At 39.6% G+C, this 20,584-nt stretch overlaps 1 protein-coding gene across 1 annotated transcript in view; it reads left to right on the top strand.

The window, feature by feature from the left end:
- DCAF13 (DDB1 and CUL4 associated factor 13) overlaps window positions 1-20,584 on the top strand; it is a 59,876-nt gene that overhangs the window by 2,953 nt on the left and 36,339 nt on the right. Inside the window, exons 2-8 of the mRNA XM_006122393.5 lie at window positions 2,836-3,035; window positions 6,246-6,353; window positions 7,074-7,163; window positions 9,525-9,680; window positions 10,576-10,653; window positions 13,434-13,516; window positions 18,899-19,063. Coding sequence (XP_006122455.2) covers window positions 2,836-3,035; window positions 6,246-6,353; window positions 7,074-7,163; window positions 9,525-9,680; window positions 10,576-10,653; window positions 13,434-13,516; window positions 18,899-19,063 — 880 coding nt within the window. The remainder of the gene's footprint in view (window positions 1-2,835; window positions 3,036-6,245; window positions 6,354-7,073; window positions 7,164-9,524; window positions 9,681-10,575; window positions 10,654-13,433; window positions 13,517-18,898; window positions 19,064-20,584) is intronic.

Here is a 20,584-nt window from a genome sequence, read left to right as displayed (position 1 = left end):
ACAATTGGGGCCACATTAGGAGGGTGGGGGGGGGGATTTGCATCTCCCTTGTGTGGCCCCAATTTACTTTTCTGTGGGTTAGTAACCCAATGACACAAAACAGGTTCCCTGCCCTTCTCATGAATAAAGACAATGCAGAAACTTTTTGTGTTTGACTTAGTATTTTATTTAAAAATGAAGCCTGGCCAATTAAACCCCCAATTGGGGCCAAGCCCCCATCTGGCCGCAGCATTATAACACTCCTGCACCCCAGCCTGACCCTAGATCTGAGCCATCATACACAGGAACCCCCTGCCCTGAGCCCCTCACATACCTAAACCCAAATTCCTGCACCCTCACAACCACAAGCCTATGGCTTGCTTAGTACTGCAACCCTCCATCTGACCCCAACACTCCCTAGCCTGGAACCCCTTCCCAGAGCTTGCACGTCTCACCCCTTCCCACACCCAAATCCCTTATTCCCACCCCAGAGCCCACACATCCTGTCTCAACCCACTGAGGGTAAGACTGCAGGAGTTTTTCCAGGATTCCAGAGATATCCTGGAAAAACTCTTTTGCATCCAGGGATGCATTTGTTCTGCTTTTTTTAGTGGAAGAGCAAACATGCTCTTTCGGTAACCCCTATATTCCTCGTTCGACGAGGAATAAGGGAGATTCCAAAAGAAGAGGTTTTTCTAACATTTGGTCCAGTCTAGACAGGCCAAATTTTGGAAAAAACCACTTCCTACAGAAGAATTGGAAAAAAAAAGTGGCAGTGTAGAGTGTATAAGGGCTGGGGATAGCAAGTGATGAAGAGGAGGAAAATAGAAAGGGTGGGGCTTTAAGGAAGGGGTGTGGTCTTAGGATGGGGTGGTAGATCTTTGCTTGTTCTGAGGTTTAAAAAGTGATCTTGGGTGTTAAAAAGGTTGGAGACCACTGCACTAGAGCAATTTACTGCCCTGCATGGCTGCTGCTCACACTACTCCTCCTCCCCTGCTTGCACAGCAACTTATCCTGCACCTCTTCCCTTGCTTCGTGACTCTGCATCTCTTTCCTTACTTCATGCTCCATGTCCAGTTGCTGAGTCCTCATAAACCCTGGGATTTGAGAACAATTCCTTACTGCCTGGCATACAGGTTATTGCTGGATTGAGCCCCATCTCCTCATCCACTTCCATCTCCTCATCAGTAACTTCGTCTGTCTCTGGGCTATCTCATGCTTCTGACTCTGTATTATGGGAAATATCCACCCAGGATTGCATCCAGTTCTTTATAAAAATGGCATATTTTAGGTGCAGCACCAGAACAGTTATTTGCCTCCGTTGCCTTTTGTTACACCTGCCAGAATTCCTTATCTTGGCTGTGCATTGTAAAGTGTTGCTCATGCCCCTTCTCACACAAGGCTCAAGAAATGTGACCATAAATGTTCCAGTTCCTACAGGTCACTCGCACTTGTGATTGCACCAATTCTATACTCCACACACTGATAAAATCCAAAAGCTCTGGAGTACTCCAAGCAGATGAGCATCTTGAGCCATAACCAACCCCGTTTCCCTGAGAAGATTCTACACAATGAGCCGGACACTAATAAGTGGATTTTAAAATTCCCAGGCTTTGCAGTTGGGTTGGGAACTTTGCATCTGTTTGTGGCTGCAGAGCAGTGGAGTTCTAAGCGCTGGCCAGAGTGGCTAATTGGGCATGTGGAAAACATGCTGGAGTTCAATAAACTCAACAAAAACCCTATTTTAGTACAGTGTATGATTGTCAACAGTAAAGGGAGCTGGAAGTTTTTTGTCGCCAGAACTGGGCACTTGTTGCGACTTTTGTTGCATTGCAATGTGAACATTCTCTGGGTTTTGTCACCAAGAAGTGTGTGTGTGTATATATTTTTTGCAACAAAACTTGCTAGTGTAGACAAGGCCTGAAAATCCAGTCCTCGGTGTTTCAGATTAGGTAAATTAGAGATTAACAGTTTAACCAATAAGATCATGCTTATCACTTAATGGTGTCAATTAAACTCAGCCAGCTCTTGGGTAGTTAACTTTGCTGCGGCAGGGCATCAAAGCTCCCTCCCCAGGAGCCCAGCAGACAAGGGCTGCCAGTTCTGTTCCCAAGGAAGTAGCTTTGCTGCTGCAGCAAAGCCGCCTCTCTGGGAGTCAGGTGGGTAGGAGCTGCAGCTCTTACCAGAGGCAACTGTGTCACAGGCAATGGTGTTGAGCCAGATTAATTTAAGGCAGCTTCTCACCAGCTCCTGCCTGCCCAGAGCAGCAGGCAGCACTCTTGGAGCCCATTGTTTGTGGGTAGCCAGCTTTTAAGCTGTCTCCCTGTGTGTAGCGGGAGCCTGCCTGTAACCATGAATGTAACCAATGAGCCTGGGCTCATCAGTTAAACTGTGTCAATGGTTACATTTTCACATTCCTAATACTGGCTTTGCTTTGGTTCTTTGAGCAGGGTATGTTTCATGACAGGCAAGGTCATTCTAACATTCAGTTACCAGCCTGTTCACATGACTAGCATAAATCCAGTGTTTAGGGAAATGTGAGCATTTTAATTTTAGCTCTTTGTGAAATAAAACACAAGGTTGATCTCTAAAAGTAAAAATTAAAAAAAAATACTTGACAGTATCCTAAACTCAAAAAAGCTAGTAGAGTTAACTCTAAACTTAAATAAACATTTCAGTAGCAGGTGATCCCATGTATCACTTTGTAATTATCAACCTGACAGAACTCCTAGTGTTGCAGGAAAATGTATTGTTGCCATCATGGCAGAGAAAATCAAAGGGGAATTAATCTGAGTTCCACTTAATCACTCCTTCTGTGGTGCAAGTTGGTTCTTACAATTATCGCTCTTATTCCAGTGCCAAGAAACTATGATCCAGCATTGCATCCGTTTGAGGTTCCACGAGAGTATGTTCGAGCCCTGAATGCAACAAAATTAGAACGTGTGTTTGCAAAACCTTTTCTTGCTTCACTGGATGGGCACAGGGATGGAGTTAATTGTATGGCTAAGCATCCAAAGAGTTTATCTACAATACTTTCTGGGGCATGTGATGGAGAGGTAAGATATTTATTTTTGCAAATTTAATTTTTAAAATATTTTGTAGATAAGAATACCTGTACTGAGTCAGACCAATAGTCCATCTAGACTAGTACCCTGCCTTCCAACAGTGGCCTTTGCCAAATGCTTCAGAGGAATGAACAGAACAGGGCATTATAGAGCGATTCATCCCCTGTTGTTCAGTCCCAGCTTCGGTCAGTCAGAAGCTTAGAACGCAGAGCATAAGGTTAGCTCCTTAGCCATAACATCATGATTTTAGACTTCTATCATATTCTGCCTAACCGGGTTGTGAATATGTACCCATTTATACAATTAACCAATGAGCCTGAGCTCATTGGTTAATTATAACGGTTACATGCAGCAGCAGCACCCCACCACCCCGGCCTCTGTATCAGAGGCAGTGTAGGGGGACAGGTGACTACGCTGGTGCTCATATGCATGGGGAGGTGGCTTAAAAGAGGCAGCAGTATGTAGAAGGGCAGATAAGCACAGGCTCCCATGGAGCTGCCTGCTCCCCACACTTTTGCCTCTGATATGGAGGCTGCAAGGGAGGGAACAGGCATGAGCCAGTTGGCTCACGGAGAGCTGGCTTAAAACTTGGCTTCCCATGAGCACCAGCTTCCATCTCCTCCCCATCTCATGTGTAAACATGTAGCCGCTCTAAATTTCAGCGGTTACAGGTTTACAAAAAATAAACAAGTTTTAATATCCCTACTGTCTAAATCACCTGTTTTCTAAATTGAACAGTCCCAGTCTTTTTACTTTCTCCATCTGAAAGCTGTTCCATATCTCTAATAATTTTTGTTGTCTGTCTCTGTACTTTTTCTATATCTAATATATCCCGTTTTTAGATGATGCAATCGGAACTGCACACAGTATTCAAGATGTGGGCATACCATGGATGTATATAGTGGCATTATGATATTAACTGTCTTATTATCTATTCCTTTTTTAATGGTTTCTAACATCATTAGCTTTTTTTTCCATGATCTCTACATGAGTGGATGTTTTTATAAAGCTATTCTCAGCAACTCTAAGATCTTTTTTGAGTTGTAACAGCTAATTTAAACCCCATCATTTTGTACGTACTGCTAGATTATATTTTCCAATGTGCATTACTTTGCATTTATCAACATTGAATTTCATCTGCCATTTTGTTGCCCAGTCACTCACTTTTGTGAAATTCCTTTTGAATTCTTTTGTCATCTTTGCACTTAACTATTTTGAATAATTTTGTATCATTTGCAGACTTTGCCATCTCACCATTTATCCCTTTTTCCAGATCATTTATGAATATATGGAACCACACTGTTCCCACTACGGATTCTTGGGAGACCCTGCTGTTTACTTTTCTCCACTGTGAAAACTAACCATTTATTCCTACCCTTTGTTTCCTGTCTTTTAAACAATTAGGGTATGTCTACACAGCGGGGCTATTTCAAGACCTATTTCGGCATGCCTGTAACACTCATTCCACGAGGTGTGAGGGATGTCTCAAAATAGTGCATTATTTCAAAATTTGGCACTGTGTAGATGCACCATATTTCAAAATATGCTATTTCAAAATTCAATCGCAATTTGTGTAGCACTTCCCCCCCCCCCCAACATATTGTGTTCATCTGTGTGTCTGATTATTCTGTTTTTTACTAGAGATTCAACCCTTTGCCCGATAATGAAAGTAGGAATTGCTACGGTTGCTTCTGGAGCCTTCTTTAAAAATTGGCATTATATTAGCTATCTTTCTGTTATCTGGTACAGAGGCTGAATTAAGTGATAGGTTATGTGCAACAGTTAGCTTTGCAGCTTTTTGAGTTCCTTTAGAACGGTTGGGTGAATCCAAAAAGACCTCTATTGGCACATCTGAGGAATTGTTTCCTAAAAATAATGGCTCAGGTGTGGGACTCTCCCTCACATCCTCTGCAGTGAAGAAGAATAATGCGGCCAATTCATTAGCTTCTGTCCAATGCCTTTGTCTTCCTTAAGTGCTCCTTCAGCATGTTGTTTGTCCAGTTGACCCCACTAATTGTGTGGCAAACTTCTGCTGATGATCTGTTTAACTATTTTTGCTATTAGTATCTGTCTTTTCCTGGTTGTTCTTCAAATTCTTTTTTGACCGTCCCAGAGTTTTTGTCTTTGAATTTTTCCTGGTAGGATTTGACTTGAATATATTTGTCCTGAGCCTTTGTTCACAGTTGTCATTTTTAAGCTTCTGCATATAGCAAGAAAGCTAAATATTACTCTCTATTTTTGTATTCAAAAGCTTCAGAGGGGTAGCGGAGTTAGTCTATAACAGGAAAAACTTAAAAAATAATGAATAGACTAGTAGCACCTTAAAGACTAAGGTATTGTATTGTTACAGGTATCAAATAAGAGTACTGGTAACTGTTTTTAATTATTACAGAATAAACTCATCATTTTTCTCCCCACTTGATTTACTTTGTGCTCTGAATCTGTCATGTACATTGTTAAAATTGTTTAGTCATTTTATTTCCCGTTATTTATGAGTATTACATATATAATTATGGGGGCGGGGGACAAAACTTTTTTAGAAATGGTGGGTAGATGAATTGAAAGCACGTGCATAAATATATAGGAAGCATTTTGGGACTCAGTATTGTAGAATGAAAGATGTCTTGGACATTAACACAAAATAAAATATAACCTAAGTACATTTTTAATTCATTTCAGTTGGACTAAAAAAAAACCCTGAAATAAAAATATTTATTAGAGAGAAACAGACGTTGGAGATGTAATCAGAAACTTCTGAGTTAACATGTTTACTATGTAACTGTAAAATTGTAAAAGTATTGTTCTTTCCCATTGAAGTATGAAAGAACTATTGAAATGAAATCGACTTTTTTCCATTGTATCCAAAAGATTATTCTCTTGGATTTCTCCTTTTATAAGATGGCTCTATTTTTCTCAGAAAATTTGTGCATATTCTTTTGTATAATTTTATGTATTTAAAGGGAGTAGAAAAATCCCAATGGGACCTGAATTTCAAAGTAGCTACAACTATTGTGATGCAGTATGACTATATAAGAAGTGATATCATTGGTGTCTTAACTTGTTTGTGGACTGCAATGTAATTACAACTTTTCAAAAATATCACACTCTCGGATAGGAACATGCCCTTTGACATGACAATTTATGACATCTTATAATTAGAAAACTACTAAACGGAAACATGTTTTGGTATGCTATTAACAGGTTAAAATTTGGAACTTGACCAAGCGGGAATGTATCCGTACTTTACAAGCACATGAAGGCTTTGTACGAGGGATATGTGCGCGTTTTTGTGGTACTTCTTTCTTCACTGTAAGTATACTGTTGGTATGACCTGTAGAGCAATATTTCAAGGCATAATTGCATTGTTTGTTTTCCAGTCAGAAACTTACTGTAGTGAGGTGACAAGCTTCTCTGTTATAGAATGTTTAAAATGGCAATAGTTTTTAGGAATAGCTTCCACTAAACTCCATTTATATTGCAAACCAGACCTTTTCTGTCTCTAAACAAAAATATTTTGCTCTACAAGAAGTTTGTTAACCAATACTAGCAATTTTTTGGTATTTTTCTTTTAATGAGGGAAATTCAAGTTCTTTTACTTGTTGGTTTTGTATGTAAACCTGGATTCATTGAAAAACATGAATGGTTGCTATAATTGGTTGAATAATTAAATTAAAAAATGTTACATCAATAAAACTCCCTTTTGTTATTTTATATGAAATATGAGTTCAAGTGCACATAAACTGTGATAAAATATTAGCATTTGGTGTTCAAATGAAAACAGGAATAACATCTGATAGTGAATGAAGTACAGAGAACAGAGTGAGTTGATGGGTGTTCTTGTTAACAAAAATCCCTTATGTCCATCTACAACATTAAAACGTGTACCCACTGCTCTGAAGTAGACATGAGGAAGAAAAGAGAGGTTTCAAAAGTTGTATAATTTAGGAGCTTGATTTGTGTAAATAGAATAAATATGTGTTTAAATAATTGAAAGAGCTAGCTGTATACATTTTTCTCCAATACTTCCAGGTTGGTGATGATAAAACTATAAAGCACTGGAAAATAAATGGCCCAGAAAATGGGGAAGAAGAAGAACCACTGCATACAATTCTTGGAAAGGTATACAAACTTTGTTTTGGTTTCACACTTCTATTCTCTTGATGCAATTCCAAAGTATATTGTGTTACTACTTAAGTTACTTATGCGTGAACTAGTGGGATGGAAGCTGATTAATTATATATTTGGGATTTACATTTCTGCATCTGTTCCTGGCAATATTTATGCAGTCAGAGTGAATCTGGAAAAATTTTTTGTATGTGGACAGGATTTGTGTTTGAGGTGACTCTTGAATTACATCTCTCATTAACATTGCTATGAAGACAAGTCCTTAAAGTGCTCTGTTTAGCTTATACAAAAAAATTGAGATTACATTAATACGATGTGTAAGTTCCTTCATGGGGAGAAAATACCAAGTACTAAAGGGCTCTTTATTTTAGCAGAGAAAGGCATAGCAAGAACGGATGACTATATACTGAAGTCAGACAAATGAAAAATAGGAATTAGGACAGATTTTTAACTGTGAAGGAGGTTAACCATTAGAACAAACTACCTGTCCAAGTGATGGATTCTCCATCTCTTGATATCATCTTGTTGACTGGATGCTTTTCAGGAAGACAGACTTAGCCAAATACAAGTTATTCTTAGATAGGAGTTATTGGTATCAGCACTGGGTTAAATGGGTGAAATTATTATAGGTCATCAGACAGGAAGTCAGACTAGATGATGATGGTTTCTTCTGGCCTGCATCTATGAGATGTGATTGTGGTTTTATTTTAAGTATTAAAAGAAAGTTGGATATATGTCATCCTCCACCCAGTGCACATAGTTATTTGTATGTGATGTATAATAATTCTTTTCAAAATATTCTGAGCTTTAGAGAGAGTTAAAAATTAATTATGGGTAAAGCCATAAGGAAAATTGTTAACAGAAGATTCAGCTATACATATAGGAGACCTATTTGACTTAACTGCCTCTGGAAATCAACTAAATATTTTTAAGTTTTTTTCCTTCATATACATTTTAAATATGTTGTATTTCAGAGTAAAATGATCAGTCAGGCTGGTTTCAAACTGTCTGAGTGGCCTCTTAATATGGGTTTCACTATATAGCATCAAAGAAAATTTACAAAAAAGAACTTGCACACAGAAAATGAAAGGCTACAATATTCTTAAAATGGGTAAATATGAAAGATTGCAACATGTCTGTGCAGCAGGAGGCTACAGTTTGGTTATAAGAACGGCCGTACTAGGTCAGACCAAAGGTCCTTCTAGCCCAGTATCCTGTCTGCCGACAGTGGCCAACACCAGGTGCCCCAGAGAGGGTGGACCGAAGACAGTGATCAAGCAATTTGTCTCCTGCCATCTCTCTCCAGCCTCTGACAAACAGAGGCCAAGGACACCTCTGGCTAATAGCCTTTTATGGACCTAACCTCCATGAAATTATCTAGCTTCTCTTTAAACTCTGTTATAGTCCTAGCCTTCACAGCCTCCTCTGGCAAGGAGTTCCACAGGTTGACTACATGCTGTGTGAAGAAGCACTTTCTTTTATTAGTTTTAAACCTGCTCCCCATTAATTTCATTTGGTGTCCTCTAGTTCTTCTATTTAGGGAACTAATAAATAACTTTTCTTTATCGGCCCTCTCCATACCACTCATGATTTTATAGACCTCTATCATATCCCCCCTCAGTCTCCTCTTTTCTAAACTGAAAAGTCCCAGTCGCTTTAACCTCTCCTCATATGGGACCCGTTCCAAACCCCTAATCATTTTAGTTGCCCTTTTCTGAACCCTTTCCAAGGCCAAAATATCTTTTTTGAGGTGAGGAGACCACATCTGTACACCGTATTCAAGATGTGGGCGTACCATAGTTTTATACAGGGGCAGTAAGATATTCTGGGTCTTATTTTCTATCCCTTTCCTAATAATTCCTAGCATCCTATTTGCCTTTTTGACCGCTGCTGCACACTGCGTGGAAGTTTTCAGAGAACTGTCCACGATAACGCCAAGATCATAGCCAAATTAGCCCCCATCATACTGTACATATAGTTGGGGTTATTTTTCCCGATGTGCATTACTTTACACTTTAAATTTCATTTGCCATTTTGTTGCCCAATCACTCAGTTTGGTGAGATCTTCTTGGAGTCCCTCATAGTCTGCTTCTGTCTTCACTATCCTAAACAGTTTTGTATCATCTGCACTGCTTACCCCCTTTTCCAGATCATTTATGAATAAGTTGAAAAGGATTGGTCCCAGGACTGACCGTTGGGGGACACCACTAGTTACCCCCTCTCCAATCTGAAAATTTACCATCAGTAAATTTACCATAGTCATCAGTACTTTAAATAATAAATGTAAGAACTTGAAAAATTCATTATACAAAGATGAGTTGATCATTCTTGTAACTAAGTTTTTTGCCTTTATAGACTGTGTACACAGGAATTGATCACCATTGGAAGGAAGGTGTTTTTGCAACTTGTGGTCATCAAGTAGACATCTGGGATGAACAAAGGAGCAGTCCTGTGTGTTCTTTGGCATGGGGTGTTGATAGCATAAGCAGTGTTAAATTTAATCCCATTGAGGTAGTGTTTTCTTTATACATATTATATGTCAATGTATGATTTAATCAGTACAAGGACTACATTATGTTGATGTTCAGGGGTTCATATTAAACTTTGTTTGTTCCAAATTAAATTTCCCAGACAGCATTTTTAACACCTGATACATAGCTTTAAGTGGCAATATTGCCTGAATAGTTAATAGTGAAGGAGTTTACTGGATGTATCCATACTAAATCAGTGACCAACATGGTGTTGAGGGGAACATTTTTATTGACTGTAGTAAGTATTTTAAATACCCATTTTAAAAAGTTAATCGGTTAAATTATATAATTTTAATAATCCAACTGGTTAACTGTGGAGGGCTAGTGCAAAGCAGCTGGGCTGCTCCAGGCAGGGGCCCCTGTAGCTGCGGTTCTGCCGCTCAGTCCTCCATGGGAAGATTAACTGGTTACCAGGTAAGCATGCCTGTAAGGCTAATGCTTACCAGATAAACAGTTAACCTTTTACAGCCTTAGAATGTACCATGCTTTAGATTAGATGGTGTATATGTGAGAGTCCCGGGGGAAAATGGATGGGTTCTGATTTCTTGTTTGGCACAAAGTTATTTCTAAAATAGCCCTCAGATTCCCTGTGTAGGTACATAAAACTTTTGACACCAACATTTTTTGACAGAGAAAATTCAAGACTCTGTTCCTGGTCTGTGACTGCCTTTCTTCAGAGAGTTTTATTGAAATATCAAGAGTCATGTGTTAGAAAACAATGGCAATATCTGTACTTAAATTAGCAAAACAGCGTTGATTAGATATTTGGTATAAAATATATACTAATTGAAAATATCTACTCACTGTCCTATTTTTGGTTTGCTTTCATCACTTTAGAAAGTGGTACCTGATATAATGGCATAATTATTTTTTAGACCTATCTTTTGGGAAGCTGTGCTTCAGATAGAAATATTGTGCTGTATGACATGAGGCAATCAACTCCATTAAAGAAGGTAACTTTATTTTCTTTGTGTTTTTGTAAAGATTTGTTCATAAAAGATTGATAGCAGTTTTGGTAATTCAACACTTCAGTAGCATGTTCACATGGAAAGACCCCAGATAGTGTAAAGTTAGTTCTTGGCATAGGGCTTGTCTATATTTGTCACTTAAAAAAGAAAAAACATCTTTTTTGTATAAAAACTGGGAGTTATTGTCAATGAATTTTTGCAGTGAGACTCTGAAGTTTCACCACAAAAAGAAAACCACTTCCATGAGAGGTGTACAGCTCTTTCCAGCGATGCTTTTGTCGTGATGTGCAAGTGAAGAACTATTCTTCCCGTTCATAGAACTTTTAGCCTCCACAGGGTATTCCACAGTGCCTGGGTGACCGATTGCTGTAGCCAGAATCTCTACTGTCAGGTAAACTGAAGTCCGACCCATCTCCTGAAACTTTGAACTCTCCTTTCTATTTTCTTAGCAAGTGCACACTTATCGTTGCTCTCATCAGGGATGGAGGTGTTGCAAATGTAAATACTTTGACACCTGTGACCCTAAGTTAGTACACAAACCAGTGCTTTTCTTTTACCAGTTCCGTATCACTGGTGAAACTGCTCTGCAAGTGTAGACATAGCCAGTAAGCATAGGGGATTTTGAATGAAATGGAAGTTCTTTGAGTGTGTTCTCTCTTTAATTTGAACCTTTTAACCTAATCTGGGGTTAAGATTTGGGGATTTAAACCATGCAAAGGGATAAAAAAGGGTCTTGTTTTCATATCAGATTGACTGTCATGCTCTCTCTATAACTTGTGCCCAGTCTGACACACATTGACAGTGAGTTTTAATTGATTTTGTTTAATGTAATGCTTCTACACCTAACTTTATTTTTCTTAGCAGAGGGGGAGGCAAAGTAACTTTTTTTTAACTCTTAAAAGATTTTCAGTCGAAAAGTAGACCCAATTTAGGCTGTACTGAAAAACTGAGCTTGCACACATTTATAAATGGAAATACATTTTTTTAGCTTGCTTGAGTTAAATACTGTAGTGTGATCAATACATTTCTACTTAACCGAATAAATATTTGTCAAATAATGTTTATATACATTGTTTTATACACACTTGTCTTTACAAAAATATTTTAGGCAAACCATTAAGTGCAAGATAATTCACAGTTGAGTATTTATGAACAGGTATTGTGGTTAATAGATTCAACAACTGACTCGTCTTGATGACAGTTGTGTTTGTATGGAAGCCCAGTATATACACCTATTGTGCCTTTTTTAAAATACTGGCCTTCTTTAGAATAGAAATCAATTAAAGCATCCAATACTTGTCACAATGAGATTCAATCCTTGATGTAGATTGCCTCTGGAAATTAGTGTTTTGTAGTGCAGAATCTGGACTTTCCTATTGAAATGGTCACACATAGAAATATGCTTCTAAACTTCAAGAGATCCATGATATTATAAATCTATAGCAGTATAGTAAGAACTGGGCTATACATTTATTTTTGTGGCTCTGGTGTAAACTGTGCAAAGTTCAATTACTGTCAGTTAGTTAAAAAGACCCTGAAATTTTTATCCACTAATAACAAGCTAAGAAGAAAGGGAGGGGGCAGGGAGAGTTGTATAGAATAAAAATTAAATACAAAACTTTGACTTGGATTACAGTTAACCTACTGAGTTGTGGAAATTCTGTTTGAATTGCTCACTTATTAATAAATTCTGTGTTATCTATTTAATATGTGGCAGGAAGAATCACTATGTTCAGATAACTCTTGTGATATCGTGGTTGGAAGCTCCATCCCTTGTACTTTCAGCAGAGACCAGAGTTAATCTATTATTAGATAACATTAGATTTTTTTCCTTGCCCCCAACAGTTTCCCAGCTGTCATGATCATTGCAGGACTCTACTTCAAGGTGGAAGAATAGAACATATGTCTTCCTAATACCTTTCATCCAATTGGCTATGAGCAAAGTGTGTGTGTTCTTCCTAGGGTAGCTGTCAGCTACATCCCTTGTACTTTAAGATGAAGCTGGTCTCTTCTGTGGCCATCTGGTTTCCACAAGCTCAGGATGCAAAATTCCTGACTGTTGAAGCAATTTACTGCCAGTGTCACAGGGCCCATTTTTTATTTGTATATCTACGGTATTATAATAATTGCACCCACCCAAAACTGCTAAGAACTTCTTAAAACTAATAAAGACATCATCAGTGGCCTGCAGAATTAATAAACAGTATTTTTTGACATAATACAAAGACATAATAAAGCGGGGGCGCGAGGAGTAGTTGCAGAGAGGACGGAGTCAGTATTAATTTGTTGTGGCTACTTAGCAAAGATTAATCCATTGCATCATTCCTCAAAGGTGACTTTTATGAGATAAATACATTGAATAGATAAGTAGACTTTAAACTGTGAAGTTCCTGTTTGCAGCATGGAAGAAGTGGGTCTTCAGGAAGGCATTTAAAACTAGCTCAATGGACCAGCTCAGGAATGGTATTCCCTGCACATGACATAGCCCTTCTGCGTGACACCTCTCTACAGAGAACTTTAATTGCAGTATAGTCTGAAGGAAAGATCTCCTAATTTAAGATAGAAAGTCCTGAGTCCTAATCCTTGCACTGCGACTTAAATGCTCTGTGGCCTCAGGTATGGGACTTCACCTTTCTGCTTCGGTTTCTGCATCTGAGAATGGAATTGTTTACCTGGTTTCCAAATATATTGGGAGATTTAGTGCGTTAGGAGAATGGCCACTATTTATTACTTATAACAATGTAATAATATGCAACTTTTCTCAGGTTATCTTGGACATGAGGACAAATACACTCTGTTGGAACCCCATGGAAGCTTTTATTTTCACTTCAGCAAATGAGGACCATAAGTAAGCATGATTTCACTTTTTAATTGTCCCTGTTAGTTTATTTACCTAAATCTTACTAGTTCATCCTTATTCTACAATATTTTTATAAAGTCACTTTTCATGTTTGATTCACTTAAATATATGACTAATTAGAGAATTATACGTTTTGTTGTTTTTAAAACTTGTATTAAATAGAATGTCACATTTTCCCTATGAAACAATAGCTGGAATTAATACACTGTCTTTTACTAAAAATTAGCCATCATTTTGTTCTCCAGTGGCTTAGCGCAGCAGTCCTTATTTGGCATTAGTCAGTGAGAGAGTTGAAAAACTGCATGACTTGTACCCTACATTTACAAGCACATACTAAGGAGGGCTGTGGGACTATGTATGCACAAGCTACTGTTGTACAGGCAGTCACCGGGTTACGTACAAGATAGGGACTGTAGGTTTGTTCTTAAGTTGAATCTGTATGTAAGTCAGAACTGGCGTCCAGATTCAGCTGCTGCTGAAACTGACCGCCAGTTCCGACTTACATACAGAATCAACTTAAGAACCCCAAGCGTCCCCAAGACAGCTGCTGCTGAAACTAATCAGCAGCTGATTCCAGGAAGCCTGGGGAAGAGCAACTCTGCCTCGGGCTTCCTGTAGTCAGCGCTGGTCAGTTTCAGCAGCAGCTGACTTGGGGACGCCTGGGGCAGAGCAGCTGGGGTGCTGCTGGATTGCTCCAGTAGCGCCGCTCCTCGGCGCTACTGGACCAACCCAGCAACACCCCATCTGCTCTGCCCCAGGCGTCCTGATTCAGCCGCTGCTGAAACTGACCAGCGCTGACTACAGGAAGCCCGAGGCAGAGTTGCGGCTGAATTAGGACGCCTGGGGCAGAGCAGCTGGGGTGCTGCCGGGTTGGTCCAGTAGCACCCAGAGCGGCGCTGTGGGACCAACCGGCAGCACCCCAGCTGCTCTGCCACAGGCGTCCGGAGAAAAGCCTAGTCTGCTGGGGGAGAGGAGGGGGGCGTACTAGCTGCGCGCCCCCCCCCCCCAGCAGACCAGGAAGATGCGGGCGGCGGACTGAGACACGCCGTGGTCCCGCCGCCTGGGTCCTCCGCAGCTTTGCTCGCAGTCTCCCTGGTCTGCTGGAGACCAGCAGACCAGGGAGACCGGGAGCAAAGCCTCTGAGGACGCCAGCAGTGGGACAGCCGCGGGGCGTCTGGGCTGTCCCGCTGCCCGAGCCCCTCCGCAGCTTTGCTCCGCGTCTTCCTGGTCTGCAGACCAGGGAGACGCGGAGAAAGCCCCGGAGTACATGGGCGGCAGGACCGCGAGGTCCCACAGTCCGTGTCCTCCGGGGCGAGCCCCGTTCGTAACTGTGGATCCGACATAAGTCGGATCCGCGTAAGTCGGGGACTGCCTGTACTTCCAACTTTCTTTCTCTAACTAAATCTGTTGTTCCTATATTAACAAGATTTGTCTGTCCTTGATTGCCTGTATTATTTATCTGCACTAAAAGTTATGCGTGATCGTCAAAATGAGAGGGACTCTGTCTGTAGGAAGAGGAAATGGGGATATAAAATAGCAGTTCTTGAGTCATTGTTTTAGCTCACAATAAGAAAAAGTGAATAGATATAAGCATAACCGACAATGGCGCTTGGAAATTAAACATCGATTATTCAGCCACTGGCAATGGAAGTGGTTTTTTTTTTTTTTTAAACTTACCAGCGCTCATGAATCCTGCCACAGTGTGCTAATCAGCTATTTTGGCATGAATATTTAAAAAAAAAAAATCCCCTTCTTGATATGTTTCACAAAAAGTTTTAGTACTTATCCTTTGGTAGCTTTTCCTGTCTCCCAAAAGCACTGTTTTATTTTTGGAAGGCACTGGCCACTTGAGTGGTTAATATGATGTCGGAAAAAGCCTTCTCTCTCTCTATTGATGGTTAAACCCAGAAGCACTCCAGATATACTTCATACCTTTCTTTCCAATGAGCCAGGAGTCCAATAACAGAGATCACTGCTTTCTTCCAGAATGTATTAATGTAGTTATTCTTCTTGAGAATTCTTTTCCAAAGACTTGGTAACTGGCCATGTCCTTGAAAAGGGGCATATATTGGATGTTTTGTTCCATCCTTATTTGGTGATGAAGTAAGGCCTTCTAAGCAGCTTAGTACAACTCTTCACTTGTAGCACCACTCAAGTGAACAAATCTTTGCAAAGTTGGCACCACTATTCATTCCTCTAATTTGTGTTTTAAAAATAAAGCAGGTAACAATTCTTGTGTACTGTTGTACATCTTCAACACTTTGTACAAGCTTTAGTTAATTAAATGGTGGAACAGCAGATGTGAGTGGGAGAATTATGAGAAGTGGTGGCTGCCAGTATATATATTTAAAAAAAAAAAGACTTTATCAGATTAATTCGTTATCTATTCAGCTATAGTGGAGAGAGTGAACATTGTAGATTAAGAATGTTAAAAAGTGTGTTTTGGAGGTTTTATTTGTAAATGCGTGGCCGTTGCAATTTTCAGCATTTACATGTTTCCGCATGAGGGGTGGAGCAGGTGGCTCTATGGGAGCTGGTGCATGTGGGGAGCCAGCTTTCCCTGATGCAGAGGCAAGGGGGTAGGGCGGGAGCCAGTACTCGCAGGGAGCTGCCTGGCCCCTTTTTCCTTGCTGGTACAGACGCAGCAGTGTGGGGGGGGGGGGAGGAAGGTGGAGCCACATGTAACTGTTTATCCATGTATCCTAATACATCCCTATTATAGAATGTTAGTCACAACAAATGTTCTGTATCATTGTGAATAAAGCACCCTCGAATGCTGGTGCTATGCATCTTTATAATTCACTTAGTGAGTTCAGGTTGCCATATATCATTGTTAGGTTCTCTCTGTGAAGAGGTCTGTCTTTTATATGTGAAAGAGCATTCTTAGGGCTTGAATACAAAGTAAATTCACACCCTACCTTAATCTAAATTAAAAGTACAGTAGTTCTTCCAGAATAACTCTGTGTAGACAAGCCCTTTACTAATTTCTCAAACCCATTTAGGCAGTGGTTGAAAAAATCTGCTTGCTCATTCTTTTGGGGAACTTTCCCTGGTGACTGGGGAGGCGTAAGCCAACTTCTGCATAACTGCCTTTTTTTTTTTAGTTCCAAATATAAACTAAGCTTGTGTTGGCAGAGCTGCAGTGCCTCTGCTCCTGCTACCTTTTTCAAGCAGCAACAGAATTAAATTAACAAGATTGTTCATTTTTACTGATACTATTCTGAACTTGCAATTCAACTAATTTCCTGCTGTTGTTGTATGTATTAAAGCAGCACTTGGAGTGAACAAAATGCTACACAAAGATTTAGGCAGACAGCCCCTGTTGCATACTATTTTCATTCAAGAAAAGCTCTTTTTAAAGGAAGTTTGTGTGGGGAAGAGAGGCTGGGTGATGCAGTGTTACAAGATGCCTCTATCTGCACATATATATTGAAAACACAAACTAATTATCCCATTTCCAGCTCTGGCTAGTCATTAATGTCTGGTTTCTTACAGGTGACATGGTTAAAAGGGGTTTTGAGTAGGCATTTGAATTAGGAGTTGCTTTTAAGCTGGCTTAAAAGCCGGTTCCCCTCCAGCACCATTTGCAGGAGGTAGAGGCACAGCAGAAACAGCATGAGCAGGGTCTGAAGCAATCCCTGCTTGCGCCACTTCTGCAGAAATTCTACTTTTAAAATGTACAAGAGCCCTGCCAGGTCTCTTGTACATTTCAAAGTCTCAGGTGCCACAGGGAGTATGGGGCCAGAGAGGTCCCCTGCTGATCCCACACTCCCTGTGGGGCTTCCTTTTGAAATGTACAAGATCTCCACTGGGGCTGTACATTTCAAAAGGAATCCCCACGCTCCCTGAGGGGCTTCCGTTTTTGAACTCTAGCAAGAGCCCGGCAGGGCTTTTGCTGCAGTTCAAAGGTGGAGGCGCCCTTATACACTAATTGATGGAAATCCCATCGACTGTTTGATTAATTAGTTAATCTAAGTTTAACACGCCTAGTGGAGAGTTTGTGCTATGTGTCCTGTCCTAACTCTTAAATGGATTGATGGTGCCTGCAAGTCTGAGAAACTGGGCTGAGGGGAGCAGATTGCAAAGGGGTAGGTTGGGGAAAGTGGGTGGGTGGGTACTGGCATCTTTGCAGTCAGGTGGAGTTGGTGGGGCTGTTGGTTTGGGGTGTCTCCCTGACCGACTTTCTGCAGTTCAGATTGCAATCCTCTCTGTTTTGGTTGGAGGAGGGGCGAGAGAGGGGAGAAGCAGGCTGCATGGGTGGGTGTGCGCATGCTGGGACATTTGCATGATTATATTTCAAACAAAGCTTACGTAGTTGTTAATGGCTTTAGGTAAGAAAGAAAAAGATACTTTAAGAGAACTTTTTTGGAGAGTTGTAGATTCTAAAACTGATCTGAATGATTTTTTTTAATCCTGTGTTACTAATTAATACTTGGTAAATTGTATTGCATTAAGGCTGGATCTCTGCTATGTGGTAGAGTTCTAGCTCTTTTCAGTCAGGAGTAGCAAGTACTAGGTGCAATGCTATTTGTTTTGTAGGACAAAACCTGATTTGCAAGCTCTTTGAAACATGCATCTGTCAACAACCCTCATGCCATGTGTTAATTTGCACTGGGGTTTCTACTCTTTGAGTTAGTAACACACAGAAGGTGAAAGTTTCAAACCAGGAAAATTTTTATGTTTTTACCGGTCTGTTTCACTTGTTCTTGTATAGCTTGGAATCTAAACATTCCCCAGAGAAACTGTATAAGCCTGAGTGAATGCCTTTTACTCTCCTTTCCAGTATCAGTAAATATTGTATTAGTATTTGCAAGAAGAGCATGACTATTTCTAGTTGACTCAAATCATAGAATCATAGAATAATAGGACTGGAAGGGACCTCAAGAGGTCATCGAGTCCAGCCCCCCGCCCTCAAGGCAGGACCAAGCTCCACCTACACCATCCCTGACAGATGTCTATCTAACCTGTTCTTAAATATCTCCAGAGAGGGAGATTCCACCACCTCCCTTGGCAATTTATTCCAATATTTGACCACCCTGACAGTTAGGAAAGATTTGTTTAACATCAAAGATTTGTTTAACATCTTAAGCTGAGCTATGTGTGGTTAATATGCATTTTGGTGTGTTTACTAGCTTGAGTTGTTAGAAAGAATGATGATACATGTACTGCAAGATTAATGTTAATTTTCTTTTTACTTAATTTCATGTTAAATATCATCATAAGCATTGTTCCTTGTTAAACTATCCCTTGTTTTAATACACTCCCTCAATATTGGTATTGCACATAAGAAATTTCAACTGCCCAAAAGAAAATTAAAGCATGGTGTCGTCTTAAATAGTGAATGTTTTTTATTTTTTAATTTTTTTACAGCTTATATACATTTGATATGCGCTTTCTGGAATCACCTGTCATGGTTCACATGGATCATGTATCTGCAATTCTTGATGTGGATTACTCCCCCACTGGGAAAGAGTTTGTGTCTGCCAGCTTTGATAAATCTATTCGCATTTTTCCTGTAGACAAAGGTCACAGCAGGTTAGTGATTTTTTTTTTTCAGGTCTATCTCTTGGGTCTCTTCCCCTACAAAGATGCTTAGCTCTCTATTGATTATACAGATTAATGATTCCCATTGCATACCTTTCAACATAGGAATGAATGTAAATAATAAATCATCTACATGTTTATTAAATGTTTGATGGAAACTACTATTTAATTAATAGTAAATTTTATATTCTAGTTTTGGGTTAAAAATATAAGTGGAATCAAGGATGAATTTTTCTAGCCTTTTAAATCATGTGGTTTCTCTTCTCATTGATATTTCTGGTAGTAAGGTGCCATGGGCAGAAATAATAGTCTAAGTGAATAGTCTAAGAGTATTTCATGTGGAACAAATACCCAGGAGACATCACATCATGAAATAAAGAAGTGTAAGCCGCCTATGTTACTTCCTTGCCAAGCAATATATTTGTTGCTAGCACACCTTTGATTTCTGCTCTCACCTCAGACCTCTACTGCTTTCCAGATATGTCTGTCTTTGAGTATCAATTCTGAATTATAATTCCTCAGTGTATTAGTTTGCATTTATCCCAGCCAAATCTCATTTTATTTCCTGCCTTTATTTCTAATCTGTGTAAGTCACTTTGTATTATGTCTCTGTTATCACTGATGTGTGCAGCACCCAAGGGTTTGTAGCATTTGTCTTTTAGGGGCTGTATTTTTCCTCCTTTGAATGATTACATATAATCAGAAATAAAAGATTCCTGGGAAGGCATTTTGGACACTTCTCCTATCTAGTTCATTTCCAATTACTACCTTTTTGTCCAGGCTTCTTTAACCAGGGGTTTTATCTATGTGAGAGTGTTTGTATAAAAAAAAATAAGATTTTTTTACGTAAGTTTTCATAAAGCAGCATATTAACTACTGCACAAGTTTAGATTTCATCCTCCGTATACTCCTTTCATTATTTTTTCAACTGGATCAAAATCAAAGAAAGTTGTCAGGTTTGCCTGGCATCATTTGTTCTCCGGAAACCTGTTCTGTTTTGTTTGTGTGTAGTTCCATTATTCTTTACTGCTATAGGTTCTTCCTATTTTGTGTTCTTGCTGCTTTATTTTACTACAGAAGTCTTGCCAAATAGCATTTTCAAGACTTACTCTTTTTTTAAAGATGTCTTTTCTCAAAAGTAGTTGCCAGCGGTTTAACTTTATTAATTATTTCCTCTAGGATGTTGGGGTGAATGTTAACAAGCTTATTATGGGGAGTCTGTTTTATTGACAACTTTGTTAACATATTCTCCAAATTGTTCATTTGCCCCTTTATCTTATTATAGGCCAGCTTTCTTTCGCTCAGGGTTCTTGATAACTAATCAGTGGTGGAATTGTATTGCAGATAGTAATAGAGATGTAGCTGTGTTAGTCTAGTCTAGCTGAAACAAAAAACAGGACTATGTAGCACTTTAAAGACTAACAAGATGGTTTATTAGGTGATGAGCTTTCATGGGCCAGACCCACTTCCTCAGATCAAATTGTGGAAGAAAATAGGCATGACCATATATAC

This window comes from Pelodiscus sinensis, chromosome 2 (genome assembly GCF_052426305.1).
Source record: "Pelodiscus sinensis isolate ZL-2025 chromosome 2, ASM5242630v1, whole genome shotgun sequence".
Taxonomy (NCBI): domain Eukaryota; kingdom Metazoa; phylum Chordata; order Testudines; family Trionychidae; genus Pelodiscus; species Pelodiscus sinensis.
This window is presented reverse-complemented; position numbering and strand designations above follow the sequence as displayed.